The 27,990-nt window shown below is 39.4% G+C and overlaps 1 protein-coding gene across 4 annotated transcripts; it reads left to right on the top strand.

The window, feature by feature from the left end:
* The first annotated feature begins 419 nt into the window (after nt 1–419).
* Nucleotides 420–24,787, top strand: cgnl1 (cingulin-like 1). 4 transcript variants are annotated; one of them, XM_079462296.1, is made up of 20 exons: nt 425–551; nt 2,528–3,500; nt 3,618–4,171; nt 4,290–4,384; nt 6,691–6,796; nt 7,260–7,361; nt 7,702–7,850; nt 8,380–8,521; nt 8,902–9,114; nt 16,232–16,438; nt 16,676–16,780; nt 17,037–17,189; nt 17,809–17,979; nt 19,889–20,047; nt 20,138–20,227; nt 22,671–22,754; nt 22,880–23,004; nt 23,107–23,215; nt 23,300–23,463; nt 23,652–24,787. In XM_079462296.1, exons 2-20 carry the CDS (start codon nt 2,579–2,581, stop codon nt 23,800–23,802), a joined length of 3,801 nt encoding a protein of 1,266 aa, XP_079318422.1. In that variant the 5' UTR covers nt 425–551; nt 2,528–2,578; the 3' UTR covers nt 23,803–24,787. The 4 variants fall into 4 exon arrangements, with proteins under 4 accessions (XP_079318421.1, XP_079318420.1, XP_079318419.1 ...); XM_079462295.1 differs by having other exon boundaries at nt 420–551; nt 2,528–4,171; nt 8,914–9,114; XM_079462294.1 differs by having other exon boundaries at nt 420–551; nt 2,528–4,171; nt 8,905–9,114.
* Nucleotides 24,788–27,990: the final 3,203 nt, after the last annotated feature.

Genomic DNA, 27,990 nt, shown 5'->3' with positions numbered 1-27,990 from the left:
TGTGATAGATCTTGCATCATCTTAACCGCACCTGTCCCTACTTTTGAATATTTAAATACTATAGGCTATATGGAACTCTTCTAGATTCAAGATGCAGTTTTCTGGCATCCAAACCTCCCAATCAACACATAAGCATGCGCTCTTTCTTAATAGTCTTATGCAAAAACTCATTATCGCACGCCAACCCTTGAAATAACCGATACCGAAATCAGAAGGTCCCGGGCGGCCTACACCCAGTTTCCATGGCATTGTGTTTTGAGATCAGCTCAAATGTAAAATGCGCTCTGACCGCTTGTCATGTTTAACAAATCAGCTGATCGGGAATCAGGCTGTATGGGGGCTGATGGACACCGGGTGGGTGGAGTCAGGTGGGCGGGCTTTACTATTCCCAATAGCCCGTGTGTGCTTGAAGTAAAACTAGTCTGAAAACAAGACCTGCAACAAGTGTCTGAGCAACTGAAGGTAGAATGGATGTTTCGCTTTTTGTCACCGTTGTTTAGAGAACTAGAGCGGCAAATTAACGCACCTTGTGGGTTAAACGGAAGACGGCGGTAAGTTCTGCTTTACGATCTTTTTTATTTTATTTACTGTGATGTTCAAGTGTGCGCAACGTTAACTTAGTGTAGCAACATTTAGCGACGCGGTGGTAGCTGTACAGTAATACACGGTAAAGATAATAAACTTTAATGTGACTTAGACGTACCGTAGAAGGAAAGAAAAAATATGTTTAAAAATAATTTAGATAAATTGTTTCACAGTTTATGCCATGTAATGTTGTTTTTGGGTGTCTTTTGGATCCTTTTGGGGATTAACAACATGAAATGTGGCAAAAGCAATGGATGCATAGTGCAAAGTGAAAATATTTTGTGCATTTACAAGTTGTCAACCACCCCTTTGATTTCCTTTTGTGTGTAGCAGATGTTATAATGTTTCATTTGCATCAGTGACAAATCTTAAAAAAATGACCGTCTACTCCTCTACTGAACATCTTCTTGATACTGTATCCGTGCATATGTTTTCATTAGAAACAATGCCAGAATGTAAGAGATTCGAAAGGGGTTATGATGCAATTTACTCGTCAGATTCACCCGAAACATCTTTTTCAAGTTTCCAGGGAAGAGAATACACATTTAAAGGCCTTGGTTGAATTGCAGGCTAGACTCCATTCTGGAAGAGTCTCCGTGGCCTGTGTTAGCTTCCCTGTCAGATCCTCCACGCTTCCATTCGACACAATGAGAGGAAAGGATCTACATTAACACCACAAGTCCCTGCGTGCATAGTACATGTGATATAGAAGCTGAAAGGGACTATTGTGTCATATCCTTTCTTCTGCGCCAGAGCTCTGTTCCTTGTGGATAAGGGGGCTCGTTTTTATAACTCGCCCTTACTCATTCCCCTCTGAGGCGCTGGAAAGTTTGACTCCCTTCTAGAGGCTTAGTAAGGACCCTATAAGCATCTTTATTATGATTTGTCAATTCCGAGTCTTTTCAATCTGAGCACGTAGTCACTTTACACTTTTATTGTTGATTGAATTGATTATTTACTTGATTCCCATGGAAAATGATTTAACGCTGCTTGGGTTCATTCCTAAGTCCTCAGGCCTCACAGGTTGTACATTACTGCACGGCAAGCTCTGGTCAACACCATTCGGTGAATCACATCAATATGACTCACAAAATCTTTTGTTTTCTTAGAGATGAAAGCATGTTATCAGTGGGGTCCAGACCAAACATATAATAGCCTGTTGCCCAGTGTGGTGCCTGTTAGTGGGGTGATATGTTGTTGCAGCTTTGTTTTGTTTTCCATTCTGTTCCTCAACACTTGTGTTTATTACGTATTTCAAATGTGATTCCTTTTGAATTGATTCAGCATGATTGAACTTGTTGTTTTGCAGCCGTATTTAGCACCACTTGAATAATCAAATGAAATGAAAATGTCTGTCTTTACGTCACACGCTTTGGTTATTTCCAATAAGTTGAACAGTTAGTGTCTTTTCATTTTATTCGTTTCACGATTCAATACTAAATCCAACCTTTGTTTCACCCTGTTTTTTCCCGTATATAATGGCATCATAACCCACACACTGAAGTCTCTGTTTTTCTTAGTCAGCAGTGTTAAGAATGTGCTGAAGATTATAAAGGTTGAGTCTCGACTGAAATCGCAGTTACTTTAGCCTATTTGTCTAAACGTCTGGCGTGCCCTTAAATAGTTAAAGGACATGTCCTTCGTTGTAGTTTACATGTCATATAGAGTCAAATACATATTCAAATAGCTACAAAAACCAGTTATGATGTTTGTCTTTGAATAACTTCCTAAACAAGCAATGGATCCTTTTTAAGAGGCTTCTAGGTCCTGTTCTTTTCCAAACATCTTTAATCCAGTAAAATGACTCAAAATGACCATTTATGACTGAAAGAAGACATAAACTGTATCTGATTCAGTCTCGATGCAAATATTTCCATTAAAAGATACTATAAGCATCACATACTATTTGTGTAATAATGAGATTATGGCTTTGTTTTCACAGGTGAGCCTCATCCACAGAGAGGGATTTGGTAGTTTCTCTTAAGTGTTCCTTATGGAGTCTTATAGAGTAAGTGGGATACCAAACACTGGACTTGCACAGAGCTATACCCAGCCCTCTCGCACAAGAGGACAAAGCAATGGTACTTATGGCCTCAGTATTCGAGTTCAGGGCATAGATGGACACCCTTTCGTGGTACTCAATAACCAGGACAGAGGTCCGAAGCCCTATGGAGCCCCACTTAACAATAACGGATATGAAGATTCTGAAAACCTATTTCATCACAGTTATGAGGAATATGAATATAAAAATCTGCCAGAAGGCCCATTTTTGGATTATAGACATCAGATGCCACATCGTCCTCACAACGAGACTTCTGATCCAAAGAAGCAATCCTCTCTTTTAAACTTCCAGAAACATCCTGAACTTCTCAAGCCATATGATCCTGAGAGCAATACTCTCGATAACTTTGTAAAACAGCCTACGGTTGAGATAAAAAATCCCTATACATCACCCCTCCCTATAGCCAACTCCCCGATTTTGAACCAAACAAGAACCTCCAGCCTGGATCGATTGACATTCCCAGATGGATCTTTACCGGATGAAAGGAGATACACCCAACCTCAGGTTCGTCCTCAAACGTCAGTCAGTGTCCAGTCTCAAACCAGACCGTCCAAAGACCAAGTTCAGACCCAGCCTCAGGTCAAACCCCAGGGCCAAACACAGCCTCAGGTCAAGCCAACATTCAAAACTCCACCGCCTTACCAGGCTCAACCCCAACCATCACCACGCCTTCCAGTTCCACAGGCATCTACAACCGTCATCAACCCTTATGGCCAGACCAAGGCATCTTCCAGACCCCCCAGCTCAATGAGTAGCACAAACTCCAGTTTGGAGCGAAGTCAACGTGAACCCGACCTTCTTCCCTTGCGGCGTGTTGACTCCAGCGGGCCCGTTCTACAGTCTTCCTCCTCCCGTAAGTCATCTTTGAGCTCCAACACACCAACCAAGGAAGACCAGTTTGACCAGCTTTACGCAGATAATATTAACCGCCACGAAAACCGGCGCTACATACCTTTTCTGCCTGGTACAGGGCGTGATATCGATACTGGTTCCATTCCTGCCGTGGATGAGCTCATCAAAAAGTTTGACAGCAAAGATACTTATCAACGCAGGGGTCGATCAGGACGAAGGAATCGACTTAACCCAGAAGACCGGAAGCGGTCCCGTAGCGTGGACAGCGCCCTGCCATTCGGTCTTGAGGGTGATGATAACTACTTGGATGAGGTTAACCATAATCGAGGCCGATCCACAGAGCATCTCCTTCGCCCATCATTGCTTCTACAGAAGGGTGCTGGAGCAAAAGCCTCCACCATTTCTCCACCCTCAAGCAGACCCCGGATAAATCTTAGAAACGCAACCCAAGTAAGCAGTGCTCCTGGTTCTCCTCAGGATACAGTCTCTAACTCTTCAGCTGTTTTTTTGGGGTACAAAAATCCCCAAAGTCATTCCTCAGCAGTTGTAGAGAACAAAAATGAAGATGTCAGACCGTCACCAAGCAGAAGGACCTTGTTGAATGTGACAACAGGATCAATTTCTCGTCCTGTAGTCAATGGTAAAACGCCAAATACTGAAGTTGATGCTCAGGTAGGAAAGGTCTCTTGGCAAAATTATTTAATCTTTAATGATATTGTTAAAACCTTATACATGTTGGCATAAAAATAGCTTGTTGTTAGTGTAAACTGTATTTCTTGTTTTCGTTCAGGTGACACCTGATCTTCTAAGAGGTCAACAAGAGCTTTCACAACAAACAAATGAAGAGACTGCCAAGCAGATTTTATTTAGCTACCTCAAAGATGGGTAAGTACACTTTACAAACTGTTTTAATGTTTGTTAGATAGGAATTCAATAAAAACATACACGTATCTATAATGTTTCTTTACTCGTAGGTAAAACAGCAACCAGTTTCATTTCTGTGTTTCTCTAGGATATTTTCCACTACGTAGTGTTCGGCCTTTTTTCTTTGAGAAATTTTTCAAATACAAAACATACTAACCAAATCTTTAAGCACTTCTGCAGAAACTATTAAGGATGGTTTGTTTGGAATTCAAAATGGTTTCCATTATCTGTGAGTCATAATGATAGTATTACAATTTACACTCCCCTACAGTTGTGTACAGTACACTCATCTTCTCACAATTCTCACCCTAAGCACTTTTCTCAGAATAAAAACACATTATTCTTGTTCCTTTCTAATGACTCACTACAGGCTAAACTGTGGGTCATATTTACTAAAGTAAACTCTAGTAGTAGTCATTTATTAAACTCCAAATAGACAATACAGTAAACTAAACAATGAAACAAAATATAACAGTTAAATCATGAGAATAACATAATTCATTACCTCTTTAGTGGATATATAGGAACTTTTATCTCTAGTTAGTTATCGTCGCAGAGTTTCACAGATGCCAGAGGGAAGGGATTTAAAATCACTATGAAGTGGTTTTGATCACCAAGAAACGGAGAAACTAATTTCTCAAAAACATTCAGCGATTTCTTTTTTTGATCCTACATTGCCACAATGGTGCATTAATGCCCTAATGCATTAATTATATTCAGTGCTTATCAAATTTATTAGACCATACGTCTGTAATAGTAAAAAGAAAATAAATACTGTTGGAATCTGTCCAAAAAATTTTGAAACAAATACAGTAAATAGACTTTATTCTATTCTTTAAATTTGAGCCGGCACATTTAACATTTTTCATAAGTCTAAATGTATCAAGTTTAACATGTAACTATTAAAATATAATTTTTATTAAGGACTGCAAGTAAATAATTATAAACGGGCATGTAAATAAAAACAAATGTCTTCTGCCTTTCTTGTAAAACGCTACATTTGAAAATTCATGGATATCAACATTAATTATATTTTGGCATTAGAAACAATACTGTGACTTACGAGCTTACACATACTGTACTGGTGGATTAACCATTAAAAACAATGAAAAATGATTTTGAGTACTGTTAGTTTAGGGCAGCTGTCACACAAACTTTACACTGGCTGGTGGTGGTCTAATAAATTTGTTAAGCATTTTATAGTCAAGGCAAGATTATTTACAAAGCACATTTGATACACAGAGGTAATTCAATGTGCTTTACATAAAAATGATTCGCAAAGAAAAGAATAGAAATAATATAAAAGTATATTATAAAACTTCCTCGCTCAGCTTTGCCAAGAAAAACAGTCTCAGCTCACTGCAAGTGGGTGAGGCAAAAATGTATTTTTTTGCTCCACGGTTTAAAGTTGCACCCAAAACAGGGCTGTTTCCTACTCTCATCTAATCCTGCATGATCGCTGCACAGCTTCAAAAGCATGCTGTAGGTGCCCCAAAAACCCAACCTGCACTGTTGAATAGCTGAACCCGTGCCCTCCCTGAACTCCATATTCTTGAAGTCAAAAGGTCCGCCCTCTGCTGCATTCCTCATGTGCGGAGGAGAGGTGAGCGGATTATACACCGCTGTCTGTGAACCCTGTGAAATCCTGCAGATCTAGGATCAGATACCTTCTGGTCAATGGCAGCCCTTATTACAAGCCTCATAGTCAGAGCTTGTCTCGAGGTGATGTTTAGGTCTCATTCAGTGACGCGTGCCGTAGCCGCGGCAGGTTAAGGGTCGCTGTGTTTGTAATGAAGGTAGGTCACAGTAATGCCGTTGTCAGCAGTGTTCTGAAACGTCTGTTGGTGAGATTATTTTACGTCATGAAACTTATAATAACAGTGTCCTCTGTGGTAGGTTTGTATGTGTTTGAAAGAGAGGCGGTGCTGGGTTGTTTATCTCATTGTAACCTCATGGCAGTAATGCAATGTTCTGTGCTGTTCCCTCATGTATCACTTGAGCGCCCTTGGAACATTGTCCCGGCTCAGACATGCATTTCTAGACATGTGACTTGCTAAAAGAAAGTAGTAATTAGGGTGGGCAGGTCATAAGGTGATACATCAAAGCTTGTGTGCTCCACGCAGGCAAAGAGCCAGAGTGTTTTTCTCAGAAATCTCAGGGATTATACTCTGATCCAGACCACACATACTCACACATGAGCTCAAAGAAGGGGCTTGAGATTTTCAGACCATCCAAGTAAATACATGCACTTGTGTTTTGCTTTGCAGAAGCAACGAAAATGACGACACAACCAAGAGGAAGGTCAACGTGGTGTTTGAAAAAATCCAGACGTTGAAGTCACGGGCCGCAGGGAGCGTGCAAGGGGACAACAATGTGAGTCGGTGTTGTGGCATTGTAATTGGGCTCAACAAATGGCTTAGAGTGTGAGCCTCTTATGAGGAAGCCTCTTGGAGAAAGTTTAAAGACCTTCTGGGGTTATTTACTGAGCGAATGGCATATTCATGGCTAACGTTTAAACATGTGCAACTGAGTCAGAGCGCACTGTGCCCCAAACATACCAACTTTCTTCTCCCATCCAAAATTCCAACTAACAAACTTGCTTGGCAAAGAAAAAATAGTCTGAATTGTTGCTTTTCTTTTTTAAATGCTTTTTTAAATCTTGTTTTTATACTTGATGCTATAGATAATAAGTATTCAAAACCATCCTTGTTCGTAATGCTACTAGTTGCCACTAAGGTTATTATTAGGAACTCATTCTGTATCAAATCATCGTGCCTTGCTGTGAAATTATTTAGAGCATCTATTGCACATAAATAAATATGAATATCTTTCTCAGTCTCCAGATCTTTCTGCCCAGGCTCGAGCCCTTCAGGAGCAGAAAGCAGAACAGGAAAAAGAGATTGTAAATCTTAAGAAACAGCTTGAAGATGAAAGCAAGGTAATATGTTTTCTCTGAGCTTGCTAGTACATTCTTAAAGTCCACTCTCTCTCAACACTAATACCTCCACAACTTGTCAACTGTACCTTTGACCCCTGCTCTGTCTCAGAAGCATTCACATGAACTGAAATTCCCATTCCTGTAACCCATCAAGATTAATAATCAAATGAACCAATTACTGGCTTATTATAAGGACTAGGCCTGCGATCCAAAAAAAGGAGATCCACAGGGCTGTAGACTGACCGGGGGTTTGGCTATAGTGCGGGGTGAAAGGTTCAATGAGGATCTTGTCATCATGTCACGTACTTACTGTCACGTCTTATTATGTTTCTCCCTGCAGAGGTGCAGAGAACTGAGCGAGACTCAACAGAAGGCGGGAACGGGAATGAAAGACTTGAGGAGAGAGTTGGAGCAGAGTCAAGCAGAGTGTGCCAGACTGCAGGACAAGCTTAGTAAAACAGAGGCTGATCTGCGCACTACACTCGAAGAGTAAGAAACTATTTATGGACTTAGTACAAAGGTTCACGACCTTGGGGGTGTAACCCCATATGGTTTTGTTAAATCTAGATGAAATTCTTAGGAGTTCTATATGACGTAAATTCATTTTTGTTTATTTTTATTCATTAATTGTATCTATCTTTCCTTTAGGGAAGAAATCTTGCATCTCCATATTTGATTGATTTTATTTCCCCTAAATTCATACTATTGGTCACCCTTCGTGTTTGCCTGTGGGTTTTACAAATATTTTATCAATGAGAAGTATAAAAACAACTTTTCAACTTTGAGAGCACGTTTTATTATAAGAAATACTTAGCAAAATCTATAAATGTTGAGTAGTTTTAATGTAATTTTATACAAATAATACACATTCAAATATGAACTAAATGAATATTAATATGCATTTAATATAAAATAAATACCAAACACAGACCAGAGGTGTGCGTCCGACGAAACCGTATATACAGTCAAACCTTAAACACTCTTAAAATCTGTTTCTGATTGTGTTTGGGTGGGTCAGACTCTTCCAGGTGAAGATGGAGAAAGAGCAGTACCAGACTGAGATCAGAGACCTGCAGGACCAGCTCTCAGAAATGCACGATGAGCTGGATGGAGCCAAACAATCTCAAACAGACAGCGACGAGAAAGAGGCCATTATGAAGGTATATCAATGAAACCACACAAAACATATCACATTTGTATACCCTGCTGAAAAGACCTGCTTGGGTAAACATGAAAGTTCACGATGGTTACTGCTGGTTTTATCTTTATCACCATTCTTTCTGAAGAATAAAACGGTTGATCCGCATTAAAAACAACAGTTCTGGTCTTTTCAACTGTTTATATGGAACAGAATAAATGCTAATAGTTACGTGGATGGCATTTATAGAGGCACATAAGATGCATCTTACATGCTCATTTTACACTGCAATAATGTGCAGCGTTACATACCCGACACAATTGCATATTCTTGATATATAAGACCTAAGGGTGGTAACGGTGGCATATTTAACACAGTATAACCATGAACAATACTCTCTAGGAGATGATGCAGATAAAACTGGACCTGCAGGACCTGCTACTTGCTAGAGAGGAGCAGGAGGAACTGCTGAGGAGGCGAGAAAGGGAGCTGGCCGCCCTCAAGGGAGCTCTGAAAGAAGAGGTGGCCACTCATGATCAGGAGGTGGACAAACTTAGGGAGCAGTATGAGAAGGAGCTCCGTAAACTCCAGATGGCTGTGGAGGAGGCCAAACAGGTTACAAAAATCCCCCTTCACATTCTTCACCAAAACAATCCACAGCAGTGTTATTGTGTGATAAACGGAAGAATGTCTTATTTCCTGTCTAATTTGTCCTGTGTAAATAGAAAAGTTTGTTTAATGTTTTCGAAAGAAAACATGTTTTAGCCTAGTTTTCACAGAAATGATTTTTTTATGATTTGGCTCTTTGTTTTTCTTAGTAATTAGTATTGGCTGTCACAGTTATTAAATAATCGTCTGATTGACATAATCGCAAACATTTCAGATTACCGCAATTATTGTAAATCCTTGGAAAACAAGGGTTTTCTTCAGCCTTTTACATCCACCGTCCTTGATCTACACTCACTGTTACGTTCCAATAACATTTCGAATCATTTGAGCTGTATCAGATTTTATTTTTTGTGTTAAAGAGTTTTATTAAAGTGATTCCAGATTTGCTGCATCTACACAGCAAGTCTCATATCATCCTCATATCTCAGTTAAGACAGACTTTTCGGTTAAGGTCACTCTGTAGGGAATGTCACTAGTTATTTACTGAATTTACACATTTCTTAGTGTATTCATTGAATAAATGAATTTGAATGAATCATTATATTTGTGAAAGCCTTTAAACAGACAATCGGAATAAATACAATTATTTAATAGACAATTTATTGTCAGCCAAATGTCATAATCGTGAAAGCCCTGCTAATTTGTTCTTATCGTTTACTAAATATTTACATTTTTGTTTAATGTGTTTGAAAGGTTTTCATAAACAAACAGATGAAACGTCTCATAAGGCCAAAGTTTAAGCAACAAGATTGAACGCACATGTAAGCAGTAAGTAGGAGTAAGACTGTAGGTGCAGGACTGGAAAAACCATTTGAGATTTTAACATTAGAAAAAGAATCACAATAGAACAGACAGGAAGAGAAACAGTGAGGCAATATGAAGACATGCATTATGGCTGTCCACAGGTGTCCGGTCCTGAGTTCCTTTATGTCCTCAACTCTCTAAAGGAGGCAATGGCATTACATTTATATCAGCCTCTTAGCTCACTTCCTTTTTGCAACAAAGGTACTTCCTGTCCAGAGGAGACCATTGTCGTCTCAGTTTAGATTTATTTTAAATGAGTAAACAGAAAGACTGGCCAGGTGCCATTGTAAATCTGATGCAACATTAGCTCGCCTCATTTATTTTGGTGAAAGCACTGCATGTCATAAGAGGGGAGTGGAGGGTTTTATTAGCATATATTAAAAAAGGGACAAAAAAGAGAGAGAATGAGGGTTTTGATTACTTAAAAAGACTGAGTTTCTGGGCGTTTTAGGCAGAAGCAAGGCGTCAAGCTGAACGGGCATTACCATGCGTCTCTTCTTTATGGTTTTAGTGTTGATGGCAAGACCCCATGTGGAGGAACTGAAGGGTAAAGCAGTAAATGGAGTTTAGTGTTTAATTGCTGTGGCAGTCCGTCACTAATCTAATGAGGCACTGATGGGGTGGCTGGCTGGTATCTCTCTCTCTCTTTTTCTCTCTTTCTTTCAAAATTTGAATGATGGGTCTGTTTCATATGTAAATAGCACACGGTCAATAAGTGGGTTACCGTGTAGACAATGGGTATTACAATGGGGGGAGGTCTATACAAAATCGTTTTAGTTTAATTGTTTGTATTTTTGCTAACACTTTATTCCATGTTTCATAATGAATCTGTGGAGAAGTTTCCAAAAGCCGTTTTTTAACAGCATCTTGAGTTGATATAATGTATGTAGTCAATACAACTCCGGGTTCCTGTCTACTTTTACTGCTGCATAAAGGTACAGTTGTTTTCCAACTAACTGTAAAAGAGGGACCAGAAAGGGGGTGGGGGGCTAAAGTGTCCCCTTCTCAGCAAGAGATTCCTGATTCTTAACGGTTAGACGTCTTTGTGCAAAGGATTCTCTCACCATTCCAATAGCTGTCTTTTTCCCTCTTTCTTATTCATAATTGGCTTCAAAAAAACTAGACCTTCAACATTATAACTGAAAATAGGTGGATAAATGGAGTATCAACTCCACCTTGTATAATTTCCAACTGGCATTCCATAAATATTTGATGCCATTCTTTCATTATTTGCTTTTAAGTATGACTTTCTTTTTTCTGTGGTACACAAAACCACTAAGACATTTCTCAGAATATCTTCTTTTGTGTTCGGCAGAAGAAAGAAAGTCATACAGTTTTTGAATAACATAGTTTAACCAGGGCAAACTGTCCCTTTCATTTTGGTCTCTAGATATCAAATCGGCCATTGAAAAACCCATTTCAGTCAAGCACTGCAAATAAGCCAAAACAGATCTTGTTTAACTTATCTGTTATCTGGATATTTTGTCTTTGTTCGTTTGAATTCAGTGCAGTGATGTTTTTTGGGGTTGGGCTCATGTAGAACTGTGACTGTCTCCTTGGGGCTGTTTGGGGAGCAGATAGTCTCACAGGACGTGGTGTGTTTCCTCAGGTGATGATAGCAAACTGTGCTGGGCTACTCTGTGGCGGTTCAGCTGGACGCTTAGTGGAAAAGGGAAGTAGAGAGAGATTTGTAACATGAAACATCAAAAAAACATATGAAAGCAAATACACGCATCAAAGAGATTGGTGCATCTGGATTCCATGAAGGTGTTAGTCTTCACCTTGCCCTTTAGCTTAATAACAGCAAGTCTTGGTGCACAGTGACGGTTGTTTTAGCTGTTTCAGATTCTGCATATAAACAGCAATACTTGTGTTCGATGCAGACTGTGACTGTAACTAGGCCATGGTGGGCATCTCTCACTACAGAGTGTGAGATGGCTCCAGCATTGGCCTGCATTCTTTTGCCATTGTTCTCGCCATCCTGCAGAGCCAAAGTCCCCCACCGTCAGATGATGTGTTCGGTCCTGGAACCCAACAAATCCCCCCACCGTGAGCTCAGCAGAGGGGTCAGACCCTCACAGAGCTCCTGCCTGCAAGAGATTAAAAGCAGAGGCGCAAAGCTAGGGATTTATTTGAGGCTTAAATTGAGTTCAAACTTTTTGGCTGTGGTTTTCAAGCTGGGAGAAAGTGAAACACGATGGCAGATCTTAAGACATCTGTACTGTTCATTCATATTATCGACGTGGATCTTTATCTTCAGAATACATCAAAAGAGTTGCTTTAAGATGTAACCACACCTGAGTAGATCTTAACCTCCCATCAACTGTAACCAAACCTGGAAATCCCTTCTAACTTTTGCCAACAAAAGTTTTTAAAATGAATTCAAACTCTTATTGTGAATGACTAAATATCATCTCCCACTAACTGGCATTGAAATCATTCAAACCGTGTGCTCTTTACCTCTGCAACAGCTGCGTAGTATCAACAAAACCCTCCTCATTCTGATAAAAATTCCCTCGAAGGACAAGAGGAGGCGATTACAACCGGCTCATGCTACTGGACAGAAGCCAGTGCTTTTCATATAGCGCTTTTTCATTTCCAGCTCGAGCACCTCTCTCCCGTCCTCAGCGTCGCGTCCTGCTTCGGCACATTTGAGTCTTTGAGTTCTTTGTTCACCGCAAAGCTATTGTAACGTATACCTCCAAGATGGAGAAACAGACCCAGTGTTGTTTGGAGCTAAGTTGAAGCTCATGTCTTTGTGGTATTCAAAGGCTGAACGCTTTGTGCTTGAATGATAAAGTTTCGAGAACCTTGGATGACCTGTCACTTAAGTTTCTATGGTTGTGAATTCTTATCTTTCCGTGGAGTCACGCTGCTTTTCTTGAAAGGTTGGCCATTGGAATGAATGAGTAATTGGTTTTGGCTGTTGCAGTGACAACATGAGCTTGGTTGTTTTCAGGGTGGTACGGTTTGGACACTAGGAAAGCAGGATTTTCTGTAGTTTGCTCATTCTGAGTATTATGTGGATGAAATCACTTCCTGTCACTGTTTGCTGAGGTAAAGTATTTGTGTTTGATACTAGTTATGTATCTGTGGAGGTTAAAAACATCAAGTATAAACATATTTTTAAGAGCTGAAAATACATTTTAAAAAACAAACTTGTGACATATATTGAGACAAAATAACTGCACTGATATATTTTAAGATATAATTTGTTTTTGATCAAGACACCTACAACATTTAAATAAGTCTGAGACTAGGCTTAAGCCCTGTCCAGGAAACCAACCTATAATGTAAAATCCCTTGAACAGTATATTCTGTATGTAGATAAAGTCATTCAAGTAGTTTAGGTAGTTTGCCCTCTGATTAAATTTTCTTTTACTTCTGGATGGTTTTTAGATGTTTTTTTTACCCTCACCCCTGATTATATGTCTGACATGTTAAACTGGATAATTTGAGAATGGATTAAAGAGATTGAGCTCTTCGAAGGTACCACGGTGCATGTAAATGAGAAAAATTTGGGATAGGTTTATTCGTTTCTGTGATTGTTTGGGCAATGGCGATGGTGGTTTTGAGTTCATGAACTGAATGTGATTCTCCTGGCATTGTTATTCTTAAACATGTACACAATACTGGTTAATGCCCAACTATAGACAAACAGCCCGAGCCGGCTGGAGCCCCCTTCAGATGGCACTGGTCTCTCCAATCTCTCTAAGCCTTTATAATGCCGCTGTCAAGGAAAAAAACTGCGAAACAATCATAGAGAGCTCTGTATGTGTGCTGCGGCACTCGGCCCTTCTCTCTCTCTTTCTGACTGGGCAGAAGGTCTTCAAAGAGCTAACTGCAGGAACTGGGGCATGGAGAGAAAAGAGGACATGTGAATGTTCATTACATTCCATTCGCTTCCAACACTGGAGCTTCACAACAGTTTCACAGCACCATTCCCCGGTCCTGTGCGTTATCAGTGATAAAATGTTTTCGGACATTCTCACTCCACGTGAGGAAGAGAATATTTCCACAATGAAACTGTGTTAACCTTCTCTGAAGGACATACATACGTGATAAGACGCCCCAGGTCACTGTGTGGCTTTTTTACACAAAGGCTTTGATATCTATAATTTTACAAGGTCATTTTTCACTCTATGTAGAGTGTTTGTGCAGTTTTGCAAGCACAGATAAGTGATCGAGCTTGGGTATGTTGTCTCAGGCTAGATACATATTAGCGAGGCACTCCCCACCGTGACCTCCAGAAGACTGGGTTTAGTGTTACAGCGTTTCTAAAAACTTGCAAATATTCCGAATTGTTTTAGGGTTTCACAATGCATTTTAATCAGTTGAAACCATTACATATTTGAGGTGAAGTATGACAAAAGTTAAACATTTTGGCTAAAGCTGTTTCTGTCATAATTTGACATTTCAGGATTTTGCACATATCAGCTAAAATGACTATCATTTTGACATGTTTTACTATCATTTAGTCACCTTGAAGTTGTTCCAAAGCTGTATTCATTTATTTGTTTTGTTGAACACAAAAGAAGATGTTTTGAAGAACGTGGAAAACCAAACAGTTCAGGGGCAACATTGATATCTGTAGTTTTCCCCTACTGTGAAAGTCTATAGTGCCCCAGAACTGTTTGGTTACAAACATTCTTCCAAATATCGTTCTTTGTGTTCATAAGAACAACAAACTTTATACAGGTTTGAAACAACTTAAGAGTGAGTAAATGATGACAGAATTTTCATTTTTGGGGGCTATCCAAAATATATATTATCACAATACTACAACCATAAATATATTTACTTAATATTAATTACATTTTAATAAAATATATTTTTTGTATCATATAAAAGAAAGTATGTCAAATGTAATTGTAAATGTATTTCAGTTGTGGTGAGCTGTCGTGGTTAATAAGTAAATCATTACTGAGCACTGAGGCCTGCAGAGAGAGATGTATTTCTCAGAGGGGCTTCAGGACTTTGAACTACGAGCAGAACAGGCAGAAATCCACCAATTTCTGCCAATGAGTCACTGCTATGTTACACTTCAAGTGACCTCACATTAACTCACAAACGCAGAGTTGATGCGAGTCATGCACCGGATGTCAGATAATCACAGTGTTTTCAATTACAGTTCCACTCTAATAGCTCTCAGGTATTTCAGACATTGTCTTGTAAAGCTTAACTGTACAATGCGTCTCTTACCTCTGTTATTAATCTGGTAAACATGTAATGCTCGCTTTGATGGTCAGTTTCACAGAGTGTGTTCAAATTTCGTAATGAAAATACAATGTTGACTTATATCATGTCTGGAAGGCTTTTTGTTTAGCTAGAATTCGAGTATTGTCTTCCTCTGAAGTCGCTCGCGGCGGACGGCCAAACCTGTTGTGTGACATTCCCTCATGCATAGCAAGCTATCAACCTGTTCATCCAGTTCTGGAACCATGTTGTGCGAAATCTTTCAGCTGTCATCAAAAGCATAAAGAGACTGTTGTTGCATGACAACTGTCTCCGCTTTTAAGACCTTTCCAATTGTTCGCATAAAAGCCCCACAAAGACTTCTTTGTCGTGTTGTTTTATGGTACACAGACAACCAAGTACGAGGGGTCTAAATTGAAGAATACGTTTGGAATTGCACAATTTTTCTCATAATGTCCATATGCACAGCAGCAGAACAGAGCCGCCCCCCTTCTCTATTCAGAAAACCTTGTGGAGAAGAACGCCAGTCCTGACAAAGAGATGACCCCAAAGAGAGCACAATCTTTTTTAAGGAATTCCTTCATGTTTAGACATAACCGTTAAACGCGTAACTTTTCAAAAGGCTTAAAGAACGAAGCAACTGTACAGTGTTCTAGGGTGAGTCATTTAGAAAGGAGACATGCTTAACTGACTCTAAATGGACTGGACTAATAAATTGGACAGGGTCGTTCAGTTTAACCTCACCGCTATTGGTTGCGACCCACGGCATTTATATTGGCCCACATCATTTAAGCGGGTGTCAAAAGGTCAGGGGCCTGTTGCCTGACAGTCACTTTTCCATTAGGACTTATTCATTTGTAAGCACCAGCACTAGAATGCAACCAGTGTCCAAAAATTCGATTTGGCACACCTGCCAATTACATGTTAAACCTATGTTTTGAACATATGACAATAGGATCATTTGGATCTCTGAAATGAAAAAAGCTGTCTCTAAAACCTGTTCTGTGTCATACTGTGTGTAAAGTACACACAGTTTAATGTGTATCTTTATGCTCTTTTCTAGAACAATGCCACAGCCAACAAGCAGAAGGAGGAAGTGGAGGCAGCACGTAAGGTATCTGATGGCAAGACGAGCCGTTTGACTCAGGAGCTGGAGAGGCTGCGCAGAAGGGTGCAGGAGCTGGAGAATGAGGTGGACAAACTCAACCGCATCACTGATGATGCCAAACTACAGGAGAACAGGCTGAGCGAGCGAGCCAACCGTCTGGAGGTACTTTCATCTCTCTGTTTGGCTGTGTGACATGCTTTCACCACATTAAACACATACACAGCCCCCGGAACGTCAGACGCATGTGAAGTTTCATCTCTCTTATGCCAATTGGTTTTCTCATAGGGAGATTTTTCTGTCTGGAATTCTATTAGTCTAGGAAAAACCTTAATCTGTGTCTAGAAAACCCATCACGAGAGATTTAAAACATCTGTAATGTGTTTGTTTGTGTGACCATAGAAAGAGAAAAGGCAGTTGGAAGAGTCTCTCGCCGAGGTCAAGGAACAGGAAGAGGAAATGACCCGAGCAAACCGGGCACTTAGCACTCGCCTGGAGGATGTGCAGGTGACCTTAAGTTGGATTTACCAAATTTACCTTCTTGACCATATGTTCTGAATTATTTTGTCAGAAGATTTATGTATTCAACAGTCCTTTTGAAGTTATGTTTAATCATTTAAATAGTTACATGTTGTTTTTGGTGCATGTTGTGAAAACCGTGAGGTTAAAATAGTCAAAATAGTCAGTGTTGTTTTACCGCAGTATTTCAATAATTGGCCTAAGGGAAGTCGTGCCGTGTTAAATAACATTTTCGCATCTGCAGAGAAACTTGACCAAAATGACTCATGAGCACCACGAGCTGCAAGATTGTCTAAAAGAGGAAAGGTGTCAGAAAGAACAATTTAAAAGCACAAAGAATGAGATCGAAGATGAGAGGAGGCTGCTTGACCGAACCGTTGAGAAACTACAACGGGAGGTGAGACAAGGCTGGATAAAACCCCAGTGAATGTGTTTTTAATCTAATAGTTTGCTTATTGAAGGGATAGTTCACACGCATTTTTTTACACGTCATTTCAAATCTGTATCACTTACCTACTTCAGGCAAATTCACGATGATCCGACAAACAGACAACCAACAACAATCGCGTAAATCCCTCAAAACTTGAAATGTTGGTGTTTGTCAGGTCCATGTGAACTAGCCTTAAGGTGAATTTTATACTCCTCTTTTTATAATGAGAAATTCAAATGAGAAATCAAGACCTTTTTTACAATCAGTTTGCATGTGTCTTGTCATGCTGTCTGTCTTTTATATTGCTGTTGGATGACTCCTGAGGTTTGATTTTGTTGAAAAGTCACAATACATCTAGAAATGCAGATTAAATGAGCATTTGGAAGGGTCTCTTAATTTTTCTTGTGGCTGTAGTTTCATGACGCATTTTCTTGAACTGTCCCTTTAATAACTGTATCCTGCTTTCAGTATAAACAATATAAGCTGGTTATACTACTTTACGTGACGTGTGCCACATTTCTGAGGATCTGTATACTTGTTCTTTGCCTGACTGGTTTTTCAATGTTTGATATCTCTCTTTCTGTAGATGTATGAGATAGTAGAGGCGTCTCAAAGCTCAACCCAGGAGCTGCAGGAACAGATAGACATGTATAAAGAGAAGAACCGGAGAGAGATGGCCGAGCTGCAGAAACAACTGAGAGAGGGAGGATTGGAGCTGGAGAAATCACGTCTTACCACCAAGACCCTTCAGGAGCAGGTGAGTGGAAGAGGACAAACTTGAACAGAGTTTTACACGAATATGTCCACATTCTTAAATGCACTTGAAGTTCATCTGGGTAGGAATAAGAGCTGATCATAGCCTGTGCATTACTATACCACGTGTTAAAGTGCTACATATTTCACGTAAATCCCATAAACATAGTTTGCATTATTTTTTGCTAAGTTCTCTCCGGATTGATATCAGCATATCAGGTCTCTCATGTTAAATAAACATTCCTCGCGGTCATTAATCATCCCACATTCTTTTGGCAGATCCGATTTTTCAATAACAGCTCTTTATTCACAGTGTATATCCAACCATTCCGTTTATATACTCAACAACCCCAAGTGGGACTGACCTTTGACCTCTACTGTTTGGATGCAATTATGCGCTTTAACCCTGTCAGCACTGTGGCATTTGAGGAATGTTATTGTTTGATATGGGAATCAGGCATTATTGGTCAGCCCTGTGAATGGTGTCCTTTGGAATAGTGGGTACACCCATCCCCCTCCCCTAAATCTCAGTTAGACTTTATGAGCTGAGAACGAGAGTGAATCTAACCCACTTTCAGACTGTAACTAAAGTCCCATCTACTGGATGCCTTCATCTCAAACATTTAAATAGGAATCATAGATTCATCCTTTGAAATCTATGACATCCAACAATCCTTTGCATGCAGAGTGCCTAAACACAACTTGTGTATAAAATGTCTAAACATTGTAGTCACGTAACACGTGCTTGGTTTTGTCCAAAGCTCACTTATATTTGTAGCAGATCAGTGGATGTGATGTTATAGTGCAATTAAAGCTTGTCTCGGATGTCCAGTGTATGAAATTTAGCGACATCTAGCGGTGAGGTTGCGAATTGCAACCAATGGCTCACTCCACCCCTCCCTTTCAAAGCACTACGGTGGCTGACACAGAACTAAGATGTCGTCACGTTTTTGCTTCTTTGCTGAAGGAGACAACGTCTTCACGAAACATGCTCTGTAGAACAGTTTGTTCGTTTAGGGCTACTGTAGAAACAACATGCCGAATTCCATGGTCATCCTAAGGTCATTTAAAAAAATTACGCATTATGTAACCGCTAAAGACAGTTATGTATATTATATTGCATTTCTGTTAGTAGATCGTCCAAAACAGATACACATTTGATCTTTAAGGCAGACTCAAACACCATATGAGTGCAGAAGAAGAAAAACCCAGTGAAATGCACACAAAAGAATAAAAGACATGGGACATTGAGACATCCTCCCCTGCACTGCTGTATGTGTGTGTATATATAATTTGTGTGTGGGTGTGAAGGAAAAGAAGGATGTTGTGTTTCTGTGGAGAGTACAGGCTCTGAGTGATGACCCAACGACACCTCATCCTCCCAGAATTCCCTATGGCACATGCTTTTCTCTCTGACAGGCTCTCCTCATATAACACATGGCCTCAGTTACACAGCTGTTTCCTATTGAGTTATACACCTCTCAAACAAAAACATCACACCCTTCAAGTCACCTTAAATTCACCTGTTCTACCATTTACATGCAGTTAAAATGAAGTCCTTAAATATTTATTACCCAGTTTCAGCTTGCAAACAAGCACTTTTTGTGTGTTGCGTATTAGAAGATCACTCTTGACAAAGGCAACATCTAGTGGCCACAACTGTAACTGCAGGAACAGATCAGGGAAAAGAATGAGCATAGCATTACCATCAAGTGCAAAATAAATGTTAAAGATGTTTCGATGGATGCAGTTCAACACGATATGTGCGTTATGTTCTCCAAGTTTACAATAATTGTATGTCTGCGGAGGAGTGTTATGCAATATTTAATGCTCACATCTTCGTGAAGGCTCACATCTTTGTGCATTTTGTTTTTCTAAAGCCAAAACTGTGGATTTGTTTGTTTGTTTTTTAGCTAGTGCACATGCAGGAGGAACTGCGGCAGTGCCAGAGAGACAGAGATGAAGCGCAGCAGAATGCAAAAGACTTGGAAAACAAGGTTTTTGAACTGGAGGTCGAGGCAGATACCAAATCCCACTCAAATGACAAATCCAGACAGCTCAAGCTCCTTGAGGTACATTTCATCTGTTCGCTGTCTTTCGCAATGAAAGCTGGTCTGTTCTGTTTTGTTCTGATCAATGTTTTTTTAATAATCTTCCTAAAGGACAAACTGTCACAATTAGAAATAGAATTGGATGAGGAGAGGCAGAGTGGAGACATGATGACGGATAGAATGGAAAGAGGGAGAGAACAGGTGAGAATTTCCCTCTGAACCTCACAAGTTTACTTAATCTTAAAAAGATCAATGCATCTTTACAATACTTGTATTTTGTAAGCTTTATTATTTATTGAATTTTTACCTAAAAGCCTATTCTAGAAATGTATGAATCTATTCTGAATCTCGGCAGCACTCACAAAGGGGAAGGTAGTGTTTTTAAATAGGACAAAAGTACTTTATTGCTAGCTTCCACACACACACAGTTAAATCCTACACGCAACTGAATGAAACTAAACCAGCCGCTTGATCAGTGTTCAGCTCTGCCTTTAAAAGTTACACTAAAGGTTCAGAGTTAATTCACAGCAGGGTAAGAGAAAGATGGAGTTGTCAAAAGAGAAAAGAGCCAAGCGAATAGTGCATTGTAAATGAAAGTTGCATAATCATTCAAATTGGCAGCTTGCCTCCTGGGGAAAGAGAGCCTGTCCAAATTTCAGGCATCAATTAAGACATCTTTCTAAAGCACTGCTTCGGCCAAAATATGCAAGCGACCTGGCATCTCAAGTCAGCGAGTGACAGAGCTTTTGAAATAGTCCAAAACCCAGCAAGCAGAGAAAGAAAACAATCTTCATTCCTGACTGATACGGCATGGGGAACATTTTGCAATCTGCAGCACAGATGATACATGTTTCCTGAGAAACAAGGCTTGGCTTCTACATTGTCAGAGTGAAAAGTGTTGCTTCATAGTTTTTAATGGAAGCAAAACAGATTTTTATGTGTGCTTGGAAAAGTTTATTCCTCAAATGGATCATGCATCAAATGGTCGGACCTTTGACTCTTTAAACTCAGACCTTTTTCAAACTTTCAGTGCAAGCAGCCTACATTTCTCTCCTTGCTTATTGTTTCCAACTTAACTTTCCCAAATGCTATTCTGGTGCATTGTCCAATTGCACCTGTCGCACCACATTTAGACCCCTTAAAAAAACTGGATCAGGAATGAAGAGGTGATTAATAGATTGTGAAGGAGAAGGGCGCGGGAGCTTTTTTTAATTGTCTGGAAATAGAGAATAAAGGCAAACATAGTGACACAATAGTGTTACGCTTAGGCCAAGGTGAGTTTCCACGAAACAGTAGAGGGCTTTGCGGAGACAGGGGTGGGTTATAGAAGTGGGCAGGGGGGGCCTCAGGATGGGCACACCTGCGTCCGTGGGAGCAGGTGCAGGAGCGGCTGTCTAAATGAGAGTAATCTCTCGCTCTTTGCTCACACGCTCTCTCTCTCTCTCACTGGTTCTCTTGCTTTGATTAGTTTCCGTGTGTTTTCTGCTCTGCTGATGCAGCGCCCTGCAGGGTAGAGCGGCACACGCAGCCCATCCCTCATCCCTGAGCCCCAGTCACACGCTAATTGGCATAAAATATCATCCACTCTTACCGGCTGGCACCAGACAAAAAGAGCTATCTTCTCTCCATCGATCGCTATCTTTTTCTTCTTGTCAGTTGTATACCTTATCTATATCTGTCTTCACTTCACTGTCTGAAGGCAATTTCTCATTTCTTGAGTTTAGGAGTATGTGAGTTCTGCTGTATGAAGGCCTAGTTTCAAACTTCTTACAAATTTTCCAAATGTTTGTAGAAGTCAGAAAAGCATTGCCTTCAAAAAACATTAGTTCAGATCATTTAGGGATCAGTGCGTGTCCTTTGTCACTATTTAAATATGCTAAATAATTTTTTTAACAATGGTTACACTGCATTTATAGCTTTGTGACAAAATGTACTTAAGGATGTTGTTTATGAGAAATTGTCTCGTGTAGGAGAATTTTAGGCAGGTGATTATGAACGTTAGGTTCAAGTTATAGGAAGGTGTGTATGTTTAACGCAAGTTGCCAACAATAAAAAATACTCCATTCTGTCTACACCTCTCTCTACTCTATTATCATGACCAAAAGAATGCACAATAACAATTTAATTGCTATTCCTATTGAAATAAAATGCAGTCAAAATCATCCTTAATTTAGCATTTTTGCTTTTCATACTGAAAATATATGTAAGCAGGCAGAGAGGCATATTATAACAATTGGGACAAGATGCAAATCTGCTTTTTATTATATTGAAATGTCAAGCAAAGCTTGTACCAAATTATTTATATTATACAGTATGTAAAGTATTAAGACATGTTTAACCCTAGAACCCTAAATCCTTTTAAATCCCTAAAAGAAGTTCAAAGACAAATAGCTTAATATGGAGGGACTTCTTTTTACAGAATATCTCTTCAATGTATTCTGTTTTGTCCCCAATTTGTTTTCTTTGTAAATTTAACAACATTTAGAGAGGTTTATAATTATAACTAGAAGATTCTGTGGACAAAGACACTATTGAGATGGTGCAACGGTAGTTGTAGTGGTGGTGTTTATTTTGGTGTTGTTATGTGCTGGTGTGTTGTGTTCGGGAGGTTTACTATAAATGTGTATTATCTGTTGTGTGATAGCTGGAGCAGATGAGGGGTGAGCTCATGCAGGAAAGAGCCAGCAGACAGGATTTGGAATGTGACAAGATTACCATAGAGAGACAGGTAACAAAACCATCAGCATCCTCTCTTGACATCTCAAACAAGCAGAAGTCTGTGTAAGAAGTAATCAGTAACTTTTTAACTATATATTAACCATTCATTTATCTGTCTGTGGATGTCTGGAGCAGAATAAAGATCTGAGGAGCAGGATCGCATATTTAGAGGGATCCCAGAAGCCCAGTAAAGAAGGACTTGTGGCACAGCTGGAGAATCGCATCCAAGAACTGGAAGAAAGACTGGAAAGAGAGGAAAGGTAAACAGTGAATGCATTGTGTGTATTGGTATACAAATATGTACGTTTAAAGAGAAATACAACTTTTATTGTTTTTTCAATTGTAACTTTGGTAACGTGTAGGGAACGTGCAAACCTCCAACTGGCGAACCGTCGGCTGGAACGTAAGGTGAAGGAGACGATGATGCAAGTGGATGAAGAGCATCAATCACTGCAGGATCAGAAAGATCAGGTTTGCAAAGATCTCTTCGCTCAGAAAGAAAAACAAAAAGAAGTCAGATAGAGGGTAATAATGTCATGTCGTGTGTCTGTGTAGCTGAACCTGCGTCTAAAGGCTCTGAAGAGGCAGATGGATGAGGCGGAGGAAGAGATCGACCGACTGGAGCACAACAAAAAGAAACTGATGAGAGACCTGGAGGAGCAACAGGAGGCCAACGAACAACTCCAGACTCAGCTCAAGTCACTGCGCAGTGAGATGAGGTAAACTGTCTATTACAACCATACTGCTCATCTAGAGTCAACTTAAAATATTTCTTACTGCTGATCTAGGTTGAGCATCCTGTTGTAAGCTAAACCGATTTAATTATTATTTCTGATAGAATGACATGGCATAATTTGTGATGATCTAAAATCAGTCTCAGATTAATTTCTTCGTTTTTTGGGTTAAGGCGTAAGAGCAACTCTGCACCAATACTGAATGCTGATGATGACTACGACGACGATGATGTAAGCACCGATGGCGAGACTTACTTCAGCTCTTCATCTGGCTTCAAGCGCTCTGGCAGTCAGGATATCCTCCATTCCAATTTCTCTCTGTGAAACACTACTGGAAACTACAAAGGAGTTGTAGATGAAGGAGAGATTCACAGAAGAATTTGTGCTCTCAGTTATGGATGTTTTAAGCTTTTGTGGCTTTATGTAACCATACACAATATATAATCCTAATGCCTTCTCCTATGATGATATATTTTTTTACAAGTAATCTTGTATGTGTTCAAATCTGTTTGATACTGTGTAGCACTGTATATCTGCAGCAAAATGCTATGCTTTCAAAAATATTTTCTTACTCTTTTTTTATGAAACATTCTAAATTCTGCTATTTCACTAAGCTCACAGATATAAACGTTACCTATCCGATATGTGAAGGACTGATCAAACTTAAAAACAACACACATGAAGGGAAGTATTTATGAGGGACAGTTTATGTAAATAAAACACAAAGTTATGTCAGACAGTTTTTTTACGTAATGAACAAGTAGACGTAATTGTGATTTTATAACTATTCATATCAAGCTGCTCTCACTTCTGTATATTTTTTGCTTATTTTCAACATTTATACCAAGCGCCTTCAGAATGTAAAGAAATGCACTGTTGCCATAAATATATGTTACATTATATTGACATTTATGTTACCAAGTCTTTTCTCTCTTCAACACAAGACAGTGTTATATATAAATTGTATGAGCCTGTTGTAGGTTTGAGTTCACCTGCATGTTGTTACCTGTGGGAATGCATCCTGTACTTGCATATACTGTAAAACAATTGTGTGCCTGTCTTTATGCAAATGTTGTATATTACTGTTCTGACAATCACCCTTTTGTAATACACTGTGATGATTTGCACTGTATGTTGAACTGAACCCTTTGTTTAAACGGTGCTTAAATGTTGTTTGATGGAAAAAAAACTCCTAAACATTAGTGCATCTTTTTAAGATGGAATAAAAAGTCCTGCCTCTACCTCTCTGTACACAACTACAAATTATATGTAAAAGAAGAAACCTGGAAATAAACTCTGTTAATCCCATATGTCTGCTTTCTGATTTTGGCACATACCTGCGTCTGATCAATTCTATTTTATTTGCATAGAAATTTTCACAATTGCTATATAACAGCTTTACATACAGCATAATAAAAAAATAATAGAAATAATACTAAGGGGAAAATGTAAGCGAATATACGGTATTAAAATACATGGAAAATACAAGTTTTTCACACTGATCAGTTACACTGATGTCAGTGGATTGTCAAAAACAGTAAATTATTCGATGGAAGTATTGTTTCATTTAGGTATATTATTATTTTTAATATTGTTATCAGGACTGGGAGCCTAACATTACAAAATACCAGAACAATATGCAATAATACCAAAACGTGCAAATAGACTATATTTGTTAAAATATGTTAACATGCATGTGTGTTGTTAAACGCAAGTTGTTTATTTATGGATGAAACTAAATCAGCTGTCTTCTAGTGAGTAAGCCAATGGCAACGGTAACAAGGAACTAAAAACTCTACTATAGATGTATATGTGTACACTAAGACTGAAGAAAAAACCTTGGGAGAGGCCAGACTCAACCGGGAGAGCTAGTTCTCCTCTGGCATATTAAAATTGCACGGTAAGCGAATAAAAGCTAAGGTTTATCCCAGTCTTTTCCATATTCCGACACAAACTTCTCCAACATGGCTTTCAGTGTTAGATTGAATCGCTCCACCGGTCCATCAGTCTGGGGTGGTAGAGAGTTGTTCGTACTCTCTTAATCCCCAACGGAAGATAGACTTGGTGCAGTGTATGGCTCATAAAACTGGGTCCCTGATCTATGAACACTTCATTAGGGATGCCTACGTCTGGGAAAAGTCTAACATTGCTGTTGCAATATGTTTGGCAGTTACTTCTCTAAGGGTGCACCACCGCTTCTGGGTACCTAGTGGCATAATTACAGATCACCAGTATAAATCTGTTACCCTTCTGGTTTCTGTCAAAGGGTCCAACGATATCAACTACTATTCTTTCAAAGGGAGTCTCTACTGCAGGAATAGGCACTTGCTGGTGCAATACCTGGGGCTCTGCCTTTTATCAACTGACATTCTGGACATGACTTGTAATAATCTTTTACATTGCTATACATGCCAGGTCAATAAAATCTCTTGGAGATTCTCATTAAGGTTTTCATGAATCGCTTACATCAGTGCTGGATGATGTCTGATGTGTGTCTACAGGCTTAGGAGCCATGGGCTTTGAGTGGGTGTGCTGTAGATTTCTGAAACTGACTAGGAGAGTACGAACTTCTCCCCGACCCCTCAGATTTACCTCTTGCGACTTGTAGGCTGCTAGTTTAGCTGCTTTCTGTGCTGTATTTGGATCTCTCTCCTTAGCCCATGTTCTCACCTCCGGATAAAGCACACGCATGTACTGTTCCAAACCTATGATTTCCATCAGTTCCGTCTTGCTTGATTCTTTAAACACACGTACAACTCCATCTGTAATTCATCAAAGAGAGATGAACAGAGATCAAACAGGATGAACAGTTGAATGGATGTTAAAAATGACACAAAAACGGCTGATATGAGGATTAATATTGAGCAGAAACGTCTATTGCCCACAAAGGAAGTCATTTATTATCGGTTGACCTCATTTGTTTTGTACAAAAACATTATCAATATAATTATGTAATTACTCACCTCACCTTCATTATTCAACGTTTGTCATAACCTACCTTACCTAATTTGTTGCTTCGTCATCTTGCTGAAACTGTCTCAACAGTGGAGAATTTTATTTTTACATTTCGAGTATTTGTGTTGGAGTATCTGTGTTTTCATTCCTCTAGTCAAGATCCTGTTTCCGGCCAGGGTACAATAGGCCTACTTCTCTTCCTTTAGCCAAAGAAACCAAGCCAACTCATACACTCACAACAAGAGCAGGAGGAGACCTTGTCAGGTTGACTCCCCAATGATAATACATGATTGTATGTAGAAATGTGGGTGTGCAGATCTTCATATGCCTTTACAGCTGAGAACTAGAGAAGAATGCATGGCACAATCCTTCAACAAATGACTACAAGCAATTGTCTATGGGTCTGGTGCACAGTGATGAAGCACAAAACAAACGTAACCTTCCAATGTGAGAGGAGTTTATCTGAGTCTGCGGAACAGGGATCTTTGGCAGACCCTTCACTCATTTGGGTGGGGCAGACACGGTCTTGCATTGGGACCCATTACTGAAATTCCAAACCCACTCCTAAGAAACACACACTCACACTAAATGATTAAAGAAAGACAAGGGTTTCTTTGGAAAGGAGTAGGTATTTATTATTCCATATTTTAATCCAAAGTGTTAGAATGAAAAATATTATTTCATCAAGTTATTTTTTAATTTTGGTTCACCTGTGGGATTTACAGTTCTCTTCTGCCCTCTTCTGTCAATAAGCAGTAACACATGTTTTAAATTGTACCGACAGTAGCAGAATGAAAATGATATGACCTCAGCTTCTGGCCATCAGTCACATTACTTATTCAGTACTCATCAGAGTAACTTAATTAAACTGACAGACTGCAATGATCGAGAAAAACAGATTAACAAACATGCAACATCAACAATAAAAAAACAATATGAGGTATTTATAGCACACATTGTGTTATGGAGAACAGTTTAAAAGATAGTTCACCCAAAAATACTCAACCTCATGTCATTTCAAGCCTGTATGACTTTCTTCTGCAGATAACAAAATAAGATATTTTGAAGAACGCTGGTAACCAAATAACATTGTCTCCCTTTCACATGGAAAAAAAGCACCAAGATATTTATCTTCTTTTGTTTTCCACAACAGAACCTTAGCAAACACCACTTATAAAGACAAAGATTTAAGATAAACTGAATTTGTTGTGGTTGATTTCGTCTCTGACGTCACGCCCACATGCTGGACAGACTCCAAATATTAGCTCTGACAGTTTACCCTAAATATCCTGATCACGGACATCACATCCCTATGTATGAAGAACTCATAAATGTGAAATAACCGGTTCTCTGAGCTCATTCATGATCTGTGTGGACATTATAATGTTATTAGAGCTGTCAACTTGAGGTGAAGGTGGAGCGACGCTGTACTCCTACTTCAAACAACAAACAACTTATGGCTGGAATACACTACAAGACTTTTAAAATCTGAGCAAAAGTCTTGAAGTGTATTTTAGCCTTAAAGCTCTCTGGCACCGTTTCTTTAAAAAATGCAAA

Source organism: Barbatula barbatula, assembly GCF_947034865.1.
Source record: "Barbatula barbatula genome assembly, chromosome: 1".
Taxonomy (NCBI): domain Eukaryota; kingdom Metazoa; phylum Chordata; class Actinopteri; order Cypriniformes; family Nemacheilidae; genus Barbatula; species Barbatula barbatula.
The sequence above is the reverse complement of the archived record's forward strand: the minus strand, read 5'-3'. Positions and strand labels throughout refer to the sequence as shown.